Source organism: Hevea brasiliensis, chromosome 14 (genome assembly GCF_030052815.1).
Source record: "Hevea brasiliensis isolate MT/VB/25A 57/8 chromosome 14, ASM3005281v1, whole genome shotgun sequence".
In the NCBI taxonomy this organism is placed as follows: domain Eukaryota; kingdom Viridiplantae; phylum Streptophyta; class Magnoliopsida; order Malpighiales; family Euphorbiaceae; genus Hevea; species Hevea brasiliensis.
In genome coordinates, this window is record NC_079506.1 from 10,489,266 (window position 1) to 10,506,349 (window position 17,084).

The window sequence follows — 17,084 nt, forward strand, 5'->3', positions numbered from 1 at the left end:
TGCAATCTTAAATTTCTAATTATAATATTAAAACAACAATAAAAATAATGACACTAACATTAAAATAATAATATTAATATAAGGAATATGTTTTTTAATAAGAATATAATATTATCTTTTATATATTTCTTAATTATATAAAAATACATATATAATGAAGAATTTAAAAAAAATATTATATTCCTAACATGTGATTTAGTCATATAATTAAGGATCTAAGATAATTTAATGTATTTAAAATTAAAATACACACACATATTAAAATCTTATTAATAAAAAAAAATTAAAAAAATGTATGCATAAAATTTGTTCCTCATTTTAGTATGGTTTCAGCTCAATTCTTAATAAAGAACTAGAATCAAACCAAAACAATCGATATAAATTTGATTCGATTCTTACAATAATGATTTTTTTTATTTTTTTTTATTTTTTATTTTTTAGTTTTGATACAATCTGATACAGTTCTTCGATTCAATTTGGGATCTCAGAAAGTAAGCGTTGCCCTACAAATAACAAACATGGCAACCTATACATTCCCCACGCAGTTTGGTAATTACTTAGATACTTACTCTTTGGCCTATTAGAGCAAAGTCAAGTAAACGAGTGTTATAATATGAATAAAAATCTGATCTAAATAGAATGGGGTTCGAGTCTTGGAAACTAAGACCACGGTTTGTCTGGACATGTCATGAGGTGTTCGGTTAAGACACCAACTGTGCGAGCAAATAATGAGGTGTTTGGATAAAACAAGATATCAAGGGTGGTCAGAATGAATATGTCATCGGATAACGAAGGAGTGATTGGATAAGAGAGAAATAAGATAAAAGCATGTCCTATGCTGAAGCTGGGAATTAGTTAGCACTTTCATAAAAAGTGAAATAGGCTAATATAAAATCCTGATTAATCCAAAAAAGGCTATTTTCTACTCTATAAGTAAGGGTCACGACAATATTGAAGATACAAAATCTTTCTACTTTTTTTTTAATGGTATTTGCTTTTTTGGTATTTACTGACTTGAACGTTGGAGTGGCATAACTCAGGCCATCGACTTCATCTTTTCTCTTAATTTCAAGCACTATCTAATAGATTCTAACCCAAGGATTTCAGGCAACATCAACGAGTAATAATAAATTAGTGATAAAAGAAGGAAGATGAGTGGAAACAACATATTCTTCTTCTAGGAAGGAACATAGTAAGTGCTAAAGGCTAGCACTTAGTCAGCAAAGAAAATGCAAAAATTAAAGCTGCAAACAAAGTCATTAGAAATTTCAAAGCCCTTCCCTTGTAAATGTGACTTATTTCATTGTAAGCTAAGCTTTTCATGTTCCAGCAATTCCTTTTCTATATATGCTGGTACCAAGTTGGTTTATACATATGATACATTTTGGTTTTGATTGGAATTCAATAGTTGTAGAGATGAATATGAATTTTTTATGTCTATTTAATACATTTAAAAGTACTATTCTTGTATTCAGCTAGCATAATCAAGGATGATCAGCTTGGAGTTTCCTGGCCTAGATTACTGTCCTTTTAATGTGTTTTTTTTTTTTTTTTCCCGCGCAAAATGCCCTTCCTTGTTTAATTAGAAAAGAAAAATAAAAATATTCTCTTAATCTAGCGAAATACTAGCTAGTGAAAGAAGATTGCCAGAAGCAAGACACAATAATTATGTCTAAGCTGCAGAAGCAAATTTGGACACTAGAATGAGCGAGAAACAGTAAATTACCACAAGTTATTTGCAGTGATCCCCTCATAATAAGCTAGGTGTCCTCCATGCCGTGTGGTAGCAAGGATAATGTTCTCATTTGCCCTAAAGTAAATCAAACAAAATCAGTTTCATATAAAATTGAAAAGTAGTAGAAAGTAAAGTAGTAATATTATCAGCTTTGCAAAATATGGAATATTACTTGGCATAAAAGGTACAAACTATGCCAATTAATGAAAATATAAACATAAATTTGGCATGATATTGTATGAGTATTTTTAAATTTTTCAACATGCATAAACATGCCTCAGCATACTCCAAAATATTGCGGTAAGCATCAGCATCGAAGATCTGCTGTAGTGCTAGTACTAGGGCATCTGTTGCTCATCAACTGATACATCCATAAGTTTTGATAGCAAGTACACCCAAATGTTACTTTAGATATAAAAATATCCCTCAAGGCTGATTGATCTTTCTCACGAGAAGTGTAGGTCAGCAGGTGTAACATTATAATGTTGGCGGACAAAACTTGGACCGTGGAGCAAATCTCTACTTGTGCTGAAACTTACTTCAGGTTAAAACCATTCTTACTTGGACCCTTCCCTTTAGCCCATAACGGTACTCAAACATTCATATGACACTTTGGCACATCAAATTTGTTGAAGCAATTATCAACATTCAAAAAGTAGGCAAGTCTGGCTCCCAGAAATATGTTCCTATCCAATCCTAGCACCCAAGTCCAAGTGACACAGGTTAGAACTAAAGTTTAGGAAAGAAGGTTTCTGGGGCATGCCTTTTTGTGCCTAAAAACTTTTGGTGTGGGAGCGTGACTTGTATGCCTCAGGTGAATTTTTCAGTCAAAAGTTAAAAAGCTATTGGTGCTAAAGCTTAATGCTTGTGCCTTGGATACGCATAGGGCCTAAGGCACATTTTAACAGCTCCAAGTAGTGGAATAAAGCACTTCGAGTTTTCTTCAAGTAATGGCACACATATTGAAAAAAGCGCATAGAGCCGAACGAGGTGCGGCGAACAGTAAGGATGCTGACTACTGACTCCTTACCTACATTCATCCCATAGGATGGCTTCCCTTGTACAAACTGGATCATCAAGAGCACTCACACAAAGAAGAGGCAGTGACACATTTCCCACCAAATTTACACAACTAGAACGCCTGTAGTAGGTATCCACAGTCTGAAAAACAGGAGAATCCTTTTAGTTAATCAGGGGATGAAAACATCGACCACTTTTTATGTGGAGAATTAGAAAAAGAGCTTTTACCTCAAACTTCGCAAGAACTCGGGTAGCATGCTTGTCGAAGTCTCTAACTGAACGTGACTGTCAAAGGGAAAATAAGATCTTATCTAAAGGAATATACAGATTAGAAGCAGAAGATTTGACCGGTCTATAAAATCTTTAATTTATTATCTTCATCTATACATATGAACAAATACATATGAATTTTAAGATGTAAAACCTGATTGTGGAATTTGTTGACAACGTAAACTAAATGACATGTAAATGTTAAAAGACAAAGGAGATCCATAGTTTACTTGTGCATATATGCTGTTTTCAACATGGGCATACTTCAAAAGCAATAGTGTCCATGATCCACTATCTTACATTTATTTTGCACTATTTGCACTATTTGATCAACCAGCAACAAAATCATGAGTACATGATCATTTCGGGTTAATGGGAGGCTTTAGAAACATGCAATTTAGAAGCCTAGAAAGAACACGATATAACCTAAAACCATATTTAAGCATGGAGAACATTGCACACCTACATTTATAACATCAAGCCTCTAACCATCACAATTATTTATGCCAGTGATTAGAAAAAATAATAATAATAATAATAATAAAACTGGGATGAAACGCTACTCAGTTTTCAATTGAGGTGTATATTAAATGTTAATGTTTTATAGAGAATAAAAAGGAATTTCGATCAGTACAAAAGCTCGTCTAAGTGGTCTCTTCACCCTCCTCCAATAAGTTATCTCATTGACAAATAGTCTTAATTGTTTTCACAACCCAGAGATTTGGTTAATATTCACTTGTGGTCACACAATTGGTGGAGTTCAAGAAATAAAGAGAATCAAAGTACCAGTTTGACACTGTCCCATTCTATTAGACGAGACAAGATAGATTGATGCCTGCAGGAAAGTACAAATTAACTGTAAAAATTAACTCTACAGAGAGTTGACACAACTAAACAAAGTAGAAATCAAGTGAATTTTCTATAGAATCACTGTGCTATACACCACCGCTATAATGAGAGATTCAATGTCAAGAAACAAAGCAGAAGTAATTTAGACATACAATTGCGCATAACCTTGTAGGCCAATAGCTAGCACTTTATTATAGAACTTCTGCACAAGCCGGCGGTTGATGAACCTGTCACATATCTGTAAAGTGACCAATATATTTTTCAAATTGGTATACCATTCTCACGGAGATTGCAACTCTAGTGATAGACAAAAATCTTAAAACTCCCAATAACCAAAGAATTGAAAACAAAGATACTGACACTTTATTGACTTTTTTATTTACCATTATTGGACAATGCTACTTCTTTAGTTTTCATTTTTTTTGTTCTTTCCTTTTCTTTGTAAATATCAGAGGATATCTTATCCTACACAAATTTCCTTCTTCAAAAAAAACAAAAATGAAAGATCCCATTATCTCAATAAGGAAGGAATGTGCTGAGTTTCTGATTTGCTCATCTAGATTGCTTATGATTAAACATTTTCACAGCAGTTACTCCCCTAAAACAGTGATGTAGAACCAAGTAAAGATAAAGAAAAACACAGAACCAATTTTCTGAAAACTTAATTCTTGTTAATCAATCAATAGTGTCGTAATAACTAGAGCCTAATCAGGGAAACTTCCGATAGGAACTAAAAGAATAAAAAGACAGGAAAGCCTAATCCTAATAAGAACAAAATAAAGTTTTACGATCTTATGCATACTCTTCACATAAAATTATAATAAAAAAATAAAATAAAAAGATAAGTTTAGTTGATAATTTAAGAAAAAGAAATAACAAAGCTCAGATCATCTTCACATAATTCCAGGCCAATCAGGCTCAGGCATTGTTAGGGAGTTGCCTAGAATGCTACTTGTGATGCATTGCTTTAAGCTCAACCATGTTTTTGACATTGCTAAGCTTGAGCTCACAGCCACAACTAAGCCAAATCATCTTACCAACTCATACATTTTTCATCATGCTCATGCATTTTTGTGCAGGAGACCAAGGGAAGAAAACACAGATAAATATTTTTTTTTCTTGGCGCGAAAGGCTAGCCTTTTCCACTCCCTTTAACAATCATTGAAATGGATATTGGGAATGGGAACCTACTACATCACAAATCACAATCAGCCTTTCATATATTCAACTTGCAATATATGACTTTATTGTTTGGGTACGAGATGAAAAGATCTTATTATGCTTATATGGAAGATTTCAGCCCTTAAAAAGTGAAAAGAATCAAGAGATGCATATCAAAACAACAATAGTGTTGTGCAAACCATTTCTGTCTGACAGAACATAGATGCAAAAGCCGTAAGTAATTTTGTGATAACATAGCTCAATATAAAGGTGATTGGCATTCAATCACATCATACAGATGCAAATACTAACCAAAAGGTCCCAAGGAGAGCAGACAGCAGCAGCACCAGTAAGAGGAATAGTAACCCCTTGTTCTCCAAGATATTTTACCTACAATAAGTACTCCATCTTAATAAGAAAGTAAAAATATATACACATTAAGTGCTTTAAATTTCCTCTCATACATAAAGCAATAGTGAAATGTTATCACTTAGACCATAAGAATGACAAGGCAGATTCCAATTTCCTCTTTCTATTTTGGCTTGAACAGATCCTTTATATTTTTAAACTTTAAAAGCCATAGAAATTATGTTTAAAAATTTTTGTTGTTAACAAAAGATGCTAGAAAGCTTCCTTCTTGCAAGTCTTATTTGCTATATCATAGATTAGAAAATTGGCCCTCATACGCACTCAAGTAAATGGTTGTAATTAGGAATAAATGGTAAAATGAAGAGAAAAAAGCAGTCATGCAAATCAAGTGCATGCCTCAAATCCCTTGCACCATAGAGTAAGTTAGTTCATTGAGATGATTCATGATTGTGACTTGCACTTTCATACTCAAAATTACACTAACAAGTTTGAATAAACAGGAAGAGAGAAAAAGATGGCGCAATTCATTTACCAGAATATTGGCACCAATGCTAGTGCCAACCGCATATAGAGGAGCTTCTGGATATTCACGGTGAATATGATCAATGATACTCCGAACGTCCTCTGTCCACCCAGCATTATAGAAGCAATCAGACTGACCATAATTATTTATAACAAGACACCTAGTTAGTCAACAATTATGACAATACACCAATAAAATCCAGACTCCAGAAAATCATTGGACGTATAAATGAATAGCCATGAAAGAGAATTTTAAATTAACAAACAAACAAACAAAAATCTTTTCAAGCAACTTAAAATGTTAGACAGTTTATTGCACAGTTTGATAATAATGAATATGCTCAAAATGATGATAAGATGCTCATGAAGCACATTATCCCCTACAAATTTTATTCATGCATAAAATCACCTCTGGCTAGAGAAAGGGCAATATATGGTGTAAGCATTGAGCAAGCCTATAAATCAACAAGTTCAAACAACATCCAATGATGAAACACTACTTATCATGTTTATTATGATGACTTTTTCTACTAATGTGAATTCTTATGCAAAATATTTGAGAGAGAGAGAAAGAGAGAGAGAGAGAGAGAGAGAATAAAGACATATGCTCCATGGAGAGTGAAAAGTAATATGTTACTTTATGAGAAATCAAAGGCTGGTTGTGAATATTTCATACTCACAGTTATTGACATGCCTCCCAATCCCCGATGATTGCATACAACAACATTCCAACCCTGCCTTGCCATCGTGAGAGCAAGATGCTTGATATACTGTTGCAGAGCACATTTCTATTAGATACTAAAAGAAGAGAGAGATGGTGTAATTACCACTAATGAAAGGTAAGTATCACCATAAAAGAACATGTTTTGTGTCAAGTGATAAGGAAAATTAACATGAAGTTGAGTTTAACCTCAAATTTCACACAGCAAAATAAGAATTAATAAATAGAACTTTGAGATTTTAACAATTCTTAAGGATTTGCTTGATAAAATGCAGTTGCAAGGAGATAATAAGGGATTCATTGCTCTGGATGTTGCTATAGTTGAAATCACTCCTTACAATTTTACAATCCATGTCAATATCAACATTTAATACATTGTCCTCAAAAAGAAGACTTCACATTCAGATTATTTTGAGTGGGGCAGACAAAACAGAATAATCTGCTCTGACTACGAACCTCCATATGATATAAAAAGACAATTCAATGTCATTTGAGCAGTGCACACATAAATAACAATAAATCTTGGAATACATCACAGACATTACAGAAAATGAAAGGAACTTACAGCAGAGGCAGAGTCACTAGTTAAGCCAGGAATCACTATTACAATTGGAGCTTTATCATCCCGTAGAACAGCATCATTATTGCAGCAGACACCTTGTTCAACTGTAGAATCACAGCGATCAGAGCCAAATAATTAATTAATGGATGTCACTGGAAGGTCATACGGCTTCAAATTAGTTTTTACTTTCTACTGGATTGTTGTCAATCAAAAAGAATGATGTCAATTTGCCATGATTTATTCCATGCAGAGTATTTTTCTTTGCTATTTTGTACTAAAATATTCCTTTTCTGCCACTGCGTGTATATACATAAATATGGCAGTATGAACATTATTTCTGGAGCTGCCATTTCAAATTGAAGTTGCCAACAATAAACCACATCTACATCCATGGATTCAATGTTGCACCAAGCAAAATTTCTTCTTCTCTCTACTAACCAAGCATTATTTGGTTTTTCTATATATGTGGTGCTATTCATCTAATGTTATGCATGTTCTTCTCGGTCCTTGATTATATGATTGAGACGCATACCATTGTGGAGCAAGCATAATATTTTGATTTCAGTAACTACTGAGCTAATTTGAGAATGTACAGTTCCAGTAAATGCATAAACTTTTATTCAATTTTTATCTTAAGCTAAGGCCATGTATTCTATATACCATGCTTAATTATTTGTCAGGCGCGGTTAATTATCAGTGATAAAAACTAGTGATAGCTAAAGGGCATACTTTTATCAATTTCATTGCAAGTAAGGCATTCAGATAAAAGGGTTACTACTGATACTGACCATCAGTGGACATTAGCCAATCCAAAGCAATTGTTCCTCCATCATTAGCATGGAATATATGCCTGAGCCCAACAGATGCATTACCCCACTTAATTAAAAAAATTAAAAGAAGAAGAAGTAAATATTGGTCCACGCCAAGTGTAAAATGATAGTACTAACCTTCTATAGGAAAAATTAGGAGAATTCCCAAAAAGACTCAAGAAAGCTGTTTGGAGATGAGGACTAGATAACCATGGTGTAGGAGAAAACCTTCAGAAAATGAAAAAGAAGCAAACTTTGAATTGCTATAGTGACAATTCCAAAACAAGAATTCTGGAAAACTAACTGATGATCAAATTATCTATATGAAAAGGTTAACCTTCCGTGAAGAATCCGACACTTGGAAGCGACGGACTGGTAGAGCTCAGAGGAGGAACTGCAAGTGAGTAACACAGGATCGCCTCTAAATCCAGTAACCAGATCTTGAAGGAAATGAATCTCGAGGAAATTGTAGAGGAAAAGGAGAAGTATCAATAGGAGGCCTAAGAGAAAGTGAGAGATGGGAATTAGAGATAGAGCTTTGAAGATAAGCTCATAAGGAGAGACCGGCGATGAGTCTAGCGATAGTACTGTGAAATCGTCCATTGGAGAAAGCGAGTTTGAAATTTGGCGCAGAAGGAGGGAGTTTCTAGGAGAGAATGGTGACAGATGTGGCTGTGGTGGTGGCGAAGGAACAAGGAGGACTAATTTCATTGGTTGGTTAGGTTTTCCAGAAACGGTGCCGTTTCACTTATTAAATTAAATATTTATATTTAAATTAATAAAATAAATAATTTTTTATTTTTTAATTATTCTTCTAATTTTATAATAATTTTTATGTTTTTTAATCATGTGATATTTAGCTATTAAATAAAATAGTAATTATATTTTGATTTAAAATTTATATAAAATTTATTTAATAAAAAATTTAATATTACAAAATTTTGTTCTGAATTATAATTTTAAATAATTTTTTTATTTGAAATTACAATAAGTAAAATGCTACTTTTAAAAATTAAGGTACACAATATATATTGTTCTAACTTTAATAATTACCCTTCTTCCGCGCTTCTCCGCTGCCGAGAACCACAGCTAGCCTTCTATTCAAGGCTTTAGCCGCCGGCGACAATTGACACATATGCGTCTCTACGGGGCCAAATTCCCACTCCAGCTCCATCACCACCGTACCTTCATAGCTGCCAAGGTTAAATGGGTCCGCGACCCGTATCTAGATAAAGCAGTCTCCAAAGAAAAAGACCTTAAACAAGCCATTTCTGTCAAGAACCAAATCCTCTCCTCTCCTTCAAAATCTCTTCCTCTTTCCTCCATCTCCGTCCTCAAACCCCTCCTAAACCTTCCCACCACTGCCCTTAAGTTCTTCCAAAAATACCCAACTCTTTTTACCCAGTTCCAGCCCTCTGCTTCGCTCCCTCTCCACGTCAAGCTCACCCCTCAGGCTCTCTCAATCCACAAAGAAGAACAAGAGATCCATAATTCTCCAAATCATAGAGATGATGCAGTTAAAAGGTTAGCTAAGCTTTTAATGCTCACTAGGGCAACCAGATTGCCTTTGCATATTATTGACAGGCTGAAGTTTGATCTGGGATTGCCACATAATTATATCACAGCCCTTTTATCAGATTATCCTGAATATTTTCAGGTTTGTGAGGCTCAAGATTGTTTTAGTGATAAAGAAACGCTTCATTTAGAGCTGGTGTCTTGGAGAGATGAATTAGCTTTGTCTGAAATGGAGAAAAGAGTGGCTCATGGGGATATGACAAATGTCAAGAAAGGGGAGCGTATTGGGTTTTCTTTAAGTTACCCGAATGGTTTTGATTTGAAGAAGAAGGTGAAAGATTGGGTTTTTGAATGGCAAGGTTTGCCATACATATCACCTTATGAAAATGCCTTGCATTTAAACCCCAATGGTGATCAAGCTGAGAAGTGGGTCGTGGCTGTGTTACATGAGCTGTTATGGTTGCTAGTGTCGAAGAAGACAGAGAAGGAGAACGTGTTAATTTTGGGAGATTATTTGGGGTTTGGAAATAGGTTTAAGAAGGCTTTGGTGCATCATCCGGGAATCTTTTATGTTTCTAATAAGATTAGGACCCAAACTGTAATGCTTAGGGAGGCATATAGGAAGGATTTCTTGGTAATAAAACATCCTTTGATGGGTATGAGGTTTAGGTATATTCATCTTATGAATAAAGCTATTGAAAAGCCAAGAAAAGCAGCTGGTGGAGCTTTACGTTCTTGGTCGAAAAGGCGGGCTGCATCATCCATCAATAAAGGGGAAGAAAGAACTGTAAGAGATAAAAGTTGGAAAAGAGAGGAAGATAAGTCAAGTAGCTCTTCTGATTCTGAATTTGAGGATTTGGACTATTCAGCGTCTGAAGTTGAGGATGCAAGTAATGATGAGGCAAATGAAATTGGATTTGTGAATTGATATGGTAATAATTGGTGACATGTGAACAAGGAGGCAAAAGTTGATACAGAACATTGGAATTCTGCTCGAAAAGGCCCTATTGGAAGACACAGTCAGTTTGACAAAATTCTGGGGAAATAAGAAATTAAGGGACTGATAAGAGAAGATTAACCAGAGAAATAAAAAAGGCAGATTGTTAATTGAAATATGCAGTGAAGGGATCAGGTTCTTTGCTTGCAGCTTATTGGATGGTGAATTAACTTCTTCCTCTGTTTTTTATTCGTTTTAATCTGGAAAACCTGTCCATTGAGCCATCTTTTTGAGACGTTTATTTAACGATGAATGCATAAGTAGTTTCCTTACAGAAGAGATATATTTGATAGCATCATGTTTATAGTAATTGATACATGAGCCATCTTTTTATTTGTTTTAATCTGAGAGGTGGGTTGTGGCTGTGTTACATGAGCTTTTATGGTTGTTAGTGTCAAAGAGGACTGAGAAGGAGAATGTGTTAATTTGGGGAGATTATTTGGGGTTTGGAAATAGGTTTAAGAAGGCTTTGGTGCATCATCGACGAATTCTTTTATGTTTCTAATAAGATTAGGACCCAAACTGTAGTGCTTAGAGAGGCATATAGGAAGGATTTCTTGGTAATAAAACATCCTTTGATGGGTATGAGGTTTATGTATGTTCATCTTATGAATAAAAGCTAATGAAGGCCAAGAAAAGCAGCTAGTGGAGCTTTAGGTTCTTGGTCGAAAAGGTGGGTTGCCTCATCCATCAAGGGAAAGAAAGAACAGTAAGAGATAAAAGTTGTAAAAGGGAGGAAGATAAGTCAAAAGGCTCTTGTGATGCTGAATTTGAGGATTTGGACTATTCAGAGTCTGAAGTGAGGATGCAGGTAATGATGAGGCAGTGAAATTGGATTTGTGAATTGATATGATGATAATTGGTGACAAATGAACAAGGAGGGAAAAGGTTGACATCAGAAAATTGGAATTTTGTTCGAAAAGGCCCTTTGACAAAATTCTGGGGACATAAGAAATTAAGAGATTGATAGAAGAAGATCCAGGGGATCAAATAGAAAAGGGCAGATTGTTATTTGAAATATGCATTGAAGGGATCAGGTTCTTTGCTTGAAGCTTCTTTGATGGTGAATTACCTTCTTCCTCTGCTTTTTATTTGTTTTAATCTTGGCAACCCTGTCAATTGAGCCATCCGTTTGAGATGTTCATTTAACCACAAATACATATGTAGTTTCCTTGCACAAGAGATATATTTGACAGCTTCGTGCTGTGCAAAGTTCACATGTTAAGCATGACTGATATAATATGTTATTGTAAAATGGACTTGGAGGAATTTCACTTTGGATTTTGGATAACGGGATCATTTCACTGGATCCATCATTTCTCGACATGCCCTCTTGGCATTTGCAAAACAGACTTGTTTGAAAAATTATGGTGGAATTTGAATTAAATTTTATCTATGATCTTTTTTAGCAGTCTGGGTAGAATTTTTGTTGGTATTGAAGGAAGCATTATGAATTTATTATTGCAACCAGGTTTATAGGCATCATAATGTTGCGTCAACATGCTCAGTTTGTAGTTGAATACTCTAGTCGTTTCTGATTTTCTTATATAATGGAGGTGTTTATTCCATTCCTGTTATCTAATGTGACATAGATTGAGTGTTAAAAGTAGTACATGAAGGTTTCTTCTTCTTGTCATAACATAAGCAGCATGGAGGTCAGTCTCATATGTGGCCCAAGTTTCCATTGGCTCAGGTTTAATTATGAAAATTGCTAAAGGTTAATGACACAGAGCATTAAAGCCAAAGAAAGGTAAAAGTTTTCTCCTTTCCTAAGAATAACCTCTTTTAATTTCACTGTTGATTTACTCCTTTACCATTGAATTTCTGATATGATATGCATTGTATTCCCTAATTTTCAGCTTAATTTCTAACTTCATTTCTTATCAAATGATTGTCATATATTTTAATTTCTTTGATATATAGGTCTTTAAATCAAAGAAGATTTGCTTTGAACATGAAGAAATTCATCCTTGTTATTGGTGACCAGAGGTTTGGAAAGTTATTGTGAAGCTCAGATTGAGAGATGAGCAAGGGATGACTTTTGCATGTTTGCATGCGTAGATGACAAACTTAAAAACCTCAAAAAGGAATATATGCATTATGCATTAGGCTTTAGGCATGCAGCTTGAATATTACATTGTTTGCTCCAGAGCTGCACGCTTCATCTTACCTTTTTTGACCTGTACATTTTGGAATTGAACAGCCTTGTTTATTTTCTGTATGATTGTAGCTTGGCATAAAGAGTAAATGCTGTGTTTTACAGCCCTTTTTGTGTTTTACAAGTTGGTGATGTTCTTTCGGATGTTAAATGTGAACTTAAAGGATGTGCATTATAGCATGAAATTCTTGTGAATACACAATCAACATAATGACAGGTACCATAACTTCTTTGGTAAAAAATTGTCCTTGGTGGGTCTCTGTTTGATCTTTGCCTCCATTGCTTGCTCTCTTCCTCGAGGGCAGCTTCTCTAGTCATATTTCTGAAGTGCAAGTAAACAAATGCACAAGGTGCAATGCTCCCTCATTCACAAAAATATATAAGCGTTCCATGATTTAAGGAGAGTGGATCCTGCAGAATTATATAGGTATTTCATGATTTAAAGAGAGTAGAACTTACTATTAGTTACTATTGTATCGATGCAAAGATGTCCCTAGCACTTATTATGAAAATTTTAAATTATTATTATTATCCGATTCAAATTTATCCTAACCATACCTCGAAATGGCCAGACCCGATTCAGAAATAGGCCGTGGGTTAGGTCCAGGATGTAGGATTCATAAGAGGCATATTATAATTCATGTGAGATAGAGATCAAAATCATATTCTATAGAATTATTGTTGAACATCAGATATTGTATCAAATAAAATAAAAGTAAATTAATTAATAAGTGATTAAATTATTGGATTGATACTGATTAAAGCACAATATAGTAAGTCTATATTTGTGGATCCACCACTAGAGTTCATCATTCTCTGTGTCTTGGAATATTAAACGCCTATTTCCATGTTTTCTTGGTCGAACATAAAAATATCCAGACAAAATTAGATCTTAGTACACACAAAATAGTAACCCCAGTTACATGTTCCACCAATTGAATCCGTTTTGCAATAATAAAAAAAAATGTTCTAATATAGTTGCAATTTTTTTTTATGATAAATTTGTTTAAAAAATAATATATAACATTTATAACGAAAATTATTTTAAATCTAAAGTATTACAGACTAATCTTTAATATTTATTAGATCATTAAATTTAAATAATTTTTTTGTAATCCTTTTTTTTTTCCTTTTCTAATAAAATATCATAATTCTTTAATAAAAATCATAAAATAAGTACAGAATAATTTTTTTCATAAGAGAAAAAAATATATATAAATGTAGACAATTTAAACCTTCTAATAAAAAAATCTGGATAAAGCAAAATAATTTTCTGAGTAACTTTTTCATTTTGGACAATAAAAAAACTTTTTACAATACAGACATTTCAGAAATTTGTTACTTTCGTGATATGCAAATGAGATTAAACCAGCAAATTTCAATGAAAAATAAGCCACATTATCAAATTTTATTAATAAAAAATTATTACTTGTACTTGAAAATTTAAAGTCTACAACAAAAAAAAATCAATGATTCATATTTTATTTCAAATTATTAAAAATTTTATTTAAATAATGAGAAATATAAATTTAATTATAATAAATTTCATGAAATTTAATTATTAATAATTTTAAATAAATTTTCATTTAAATTAAATATTTAAATATTAGATTTATAAGTGAATTTCGTAAAATTTTGTAAAATTTATTTATATCAAACGCTATCTTAAAATAAATTCAATTTTAAGTTCTTCATTTATAAATAAATTTGAGTATTTTATTGATTTAGTTTATTTAATTTAAATTTAATAAAATAAAATAATTCATTTTAATTCGGGGGCTTTTAATTAATGAGAGTTATTAAAAAGAGATGGCTGCTTCCTTAACTGAAGCATCCCTCAATTTGACTTGAAACCATCACATGGGAACATGCCAATGTTGGAGCCTTCATTTAGGAAATCCCACGTGCTAATATTAATAATAATAATAATAATAAGATTAAGAACAATATTAATCAAATTTGATTAATTATTTAATCAATTAATTACAATTTAATTTTGCATAGTGCTTTGAGGAATGAAGCCTTCACCTTCGGCCATATCTGAAGTTTAGCACTAAAAATTTTCTAAAAAATTAATAATATAACTTTATTAAATTCTTATAATATATTAACTACAATTAATTATCAATTATTAAGTATTAACTATTAATTATATTCAACAGTTAAATCAATTGAATTCTTAATCCCTATCCCTTAATCTTTAATGGTTTAAGTTTCTAGTCTAACGTCGGCACGAGTCTTGGAAAGAATTTATACACCAGTTACCACCTTCGCCAAAGGCTCGCCAATTTTAGTATAGTTATGATCTCATGATTTCAAAAATAATTTTAATATTATTAAAATATTGAAGTCCTAAAATATTTAATTAATTATTCTTTAATTTTTATAAACATGTATAATAAAAAATAATATAAACAGTAGACAGACGGGGGAGTACGACCCTAGGCAAGTTTATAGATCATAACCCCCAGTTGCTAGCAGATTCAAGTATTTGCGGGAGAGACTTATGTAGAGAGCAATTAATTGCAACGCATTCAATGCAAATAGATTTGGTTGACCTAACCGGTCAATGGTTTTGTAATATGGAACATAAAAAAAAATCTAATATAAATCACTCACATAAAATATAATAATACTTATATTAATTTAAAAAAATTGATCATCTTAATAAAGCATTTAAATTAATTATTTAATAAAAGTGTATTTTATTTAATATTAATTTATTATTATTCAGTTCGCCTGGCTTTAATCTAATAGCAAGGGTAAAATGAACCTAGGACTACATCCCCAATTCGATTCTCCTCCTCATGTAACTATCAATAAAAAAAATTACTATTATTTGATTTTATAATTTTTCTACGTATTCAATTTAAAAGTTATTAAATTTTTCTATTTATGTTTCTCATTATAGGAAAAAAGAAAAGAAAAGAAAAGATGAAATATACATATTAAATATATGATATTAATAATTTTAGTTAATTTAAAGTGTCGGCTATCCTATTTAGCAATATATGTTTTCACCATAAGTGCATTGCCAATTTATTAAGTGGTTGGCTCTATGGAAATTTGGAGGGTTCGATCTTCGTGAGATTTTAAAATAAATTTCTTGGGGCCAATTTTCCAAAGCTACATCATGAGTATTGGTAGGGGTATACATGGGTCGTTCGATATAATTTATCAAATTAAATTAAAAAAGTCGATTTTAATAATATTTAAATTAAAATTAATAAATTAAATTATAAAATTACATATATTTAATTTTCATATTAAATAATTATGCTTCGTTTGGGTAATTTTTATTTATTTAATATTTTTTTAATTTTTATAATTCAACTATTATTAAATTATATATATATTATATATATTAATTAAAAAATAAAATATTAATTTAAGAGATATTATTCACTAAAAATAAATAAGAATCTAAAAATAAAATAAGATTATTTTATATACATATTTGATTTGAGTTTAATTTTATTGTGTCAATTTGAAACTTAAACAAAAAATTTCGTTTGTAATTATTTTCAAATTATAATTAATATTTAAATATAAAAAATTATGATTTAAATTTATTTAAATTAATCAAATTAATTGATTTATCGATTTATTTATACACCCTTAGGTATTAGATTAACTACTTTCGTAAGTAAGTTGAATGGGCACAATCCTTAATTATAAATAGTAATGTCTATAAAATAGTAAAAAATTAAGAATATCTAAATTTCAAAGTTTATAATAAAAAAAAATATATATTTGTATAAAATAATTAATTAAAAGTTAATTACAATATTCAATGAAAATATCAAAATTATAATTATTTAAAATTAAAATAAAATTTTAAAAATAAAATTAAGGCCTGATATATTATTATTGTTAGCAGTTTTGGAATTTCAATATGATAAGCCAGTGTGAAGCGAAAGTGATATCTTATCACAAAACAAAAGGAAAATGCCAAATGTCCGATATCTTTGTTTGGTAGGTGTGAATCTCCACACCTGATAAAGCCCTGTCACATTGTTTCACGTGGCTGTGGGATCCACTTGATGTGGGAACCATCCATGTGAAATAAATTCATACAGGTTTTTCCAGCTGTCTAATGAGCACGGATGATGTGGAGGCTGTAACTGTCCGTACTTCTTCCTTTTTTATTTCTTTTCATAATTAATGTGATGAAGTGGCTTTTTTCTTGAATCAGAAGTAAATATAAAAATAATATTAAAAAAATGAAAAATCTTCTTTCCGATACATGACGTGTTAGATCCTCAACCACACATTTCTTTCTAATCAATAAATGAACTTTTTTTTTTTCAAATAATAATTGTTAATTAAAAATTTATTTATGTTAAAATTTCTTGTTGATAACGATATACAAGAGTAAAATTTTAATGCAACCGTT

At 31.8% G+C, this 17,084-nt stretch overlaps 2 protein-coding genes across 10 annotated transcripts in view; one reads left to right on the plus strand and one right to left on the minus strand.

Moving 5' to 3' along the window:
* Positions 1-407: 407 nt before the first annotated feature.
* On the minus strand, positions 408-8,680 carry LOC110673372 (embryogenesis-associated protein EMB8-like). Its single transcript, XM_058133621.1, has 13 exons — positions 8,356-8,680; positions 8,157-8,246; positions 7,998-8,059; positions 7,213-7,313; positions 6,607-6,696; positions 5,937-6,059; positions 5,348-5,425; positions 4,027-4,112; positions 3,812-3,860; positions 2,984-3,040; positions 2,766-2,896; positions 1,727-1,810; positions 408-577 (listed from the first exon to the last, which is right to left on the minus strand). The coding sequence occupies exons 1-13, from the start codon at positions 8,619-8,621 to the stop codon at positions 472-474; spliced, it is 1,323 nt and encodes a 440-aa protein (XP_057989604.1). The 5' UTR covers positions 8,622-8,680; the 3' UTR covers positions 408-471.
* A 389-nt stretch (positions 8,681-9,069) lies between these two features.
* LOC131168840 (protein WHAT'S THIS FACTOR 9, mitochondrial-like) overlaps positions 9,070-17,084 on the plus strand; it is a 73,200-nt gene continuing 65,185 nt past the window's right edge. Inside the window, exons 1-3 of one of the 9 annotated variants that reach the window (XM_058133630.1) lie at positions 9,070-11,593; positions 12,179-12,280; positions 12,454-12,890. In XM_058133630.1, the coding sequence (XP_057989613.1) occupies positions 9,154-10,461 (1,308 nt within the window). In that variant the 5' untranslated portion in view covers positions 9,070-9,153 and the 3' untranslated portion in view covers positions 10,462-11,593; positions 12,179-12,280; positions 12,454-12,890. Of the gene's footprint in view, positions 12,891-17,084 lie in introns of those variants that run through there. The other 8 variants (XM_058133634.1, XM_058133628.1, XM_058133629.1 and 5 more) reach the window with 8 other exon arrangements.

What these genes read in the sequence shown, in the direction of transcription:
- LOC110673372 (XM_058133621.1), bottom strand. Translation starts at nt 8,621, where the DNA reads ATGGACGATTTCACAGTACTATCGCTAGACTCATCGCCGGTCTCTCCT. An exon ending in TGGGAGGCATGTCAATAACT is followed by an intron (nt 6,060 to 6,606) that starts GTGAGTATGAAA and finishes AATTATGGTCAG; the next exon opens with TCTGATTGCTTCTATAATGC. An exon ending in GCTCTCCTTGGGACCTTTTG is followed by an intron (nt 4,113 to 5,347) that starts GTTAGTATTTGC and finishes GTCACTTTACAG; the next exon opens with ATATGTGACAGGTTCATCAA.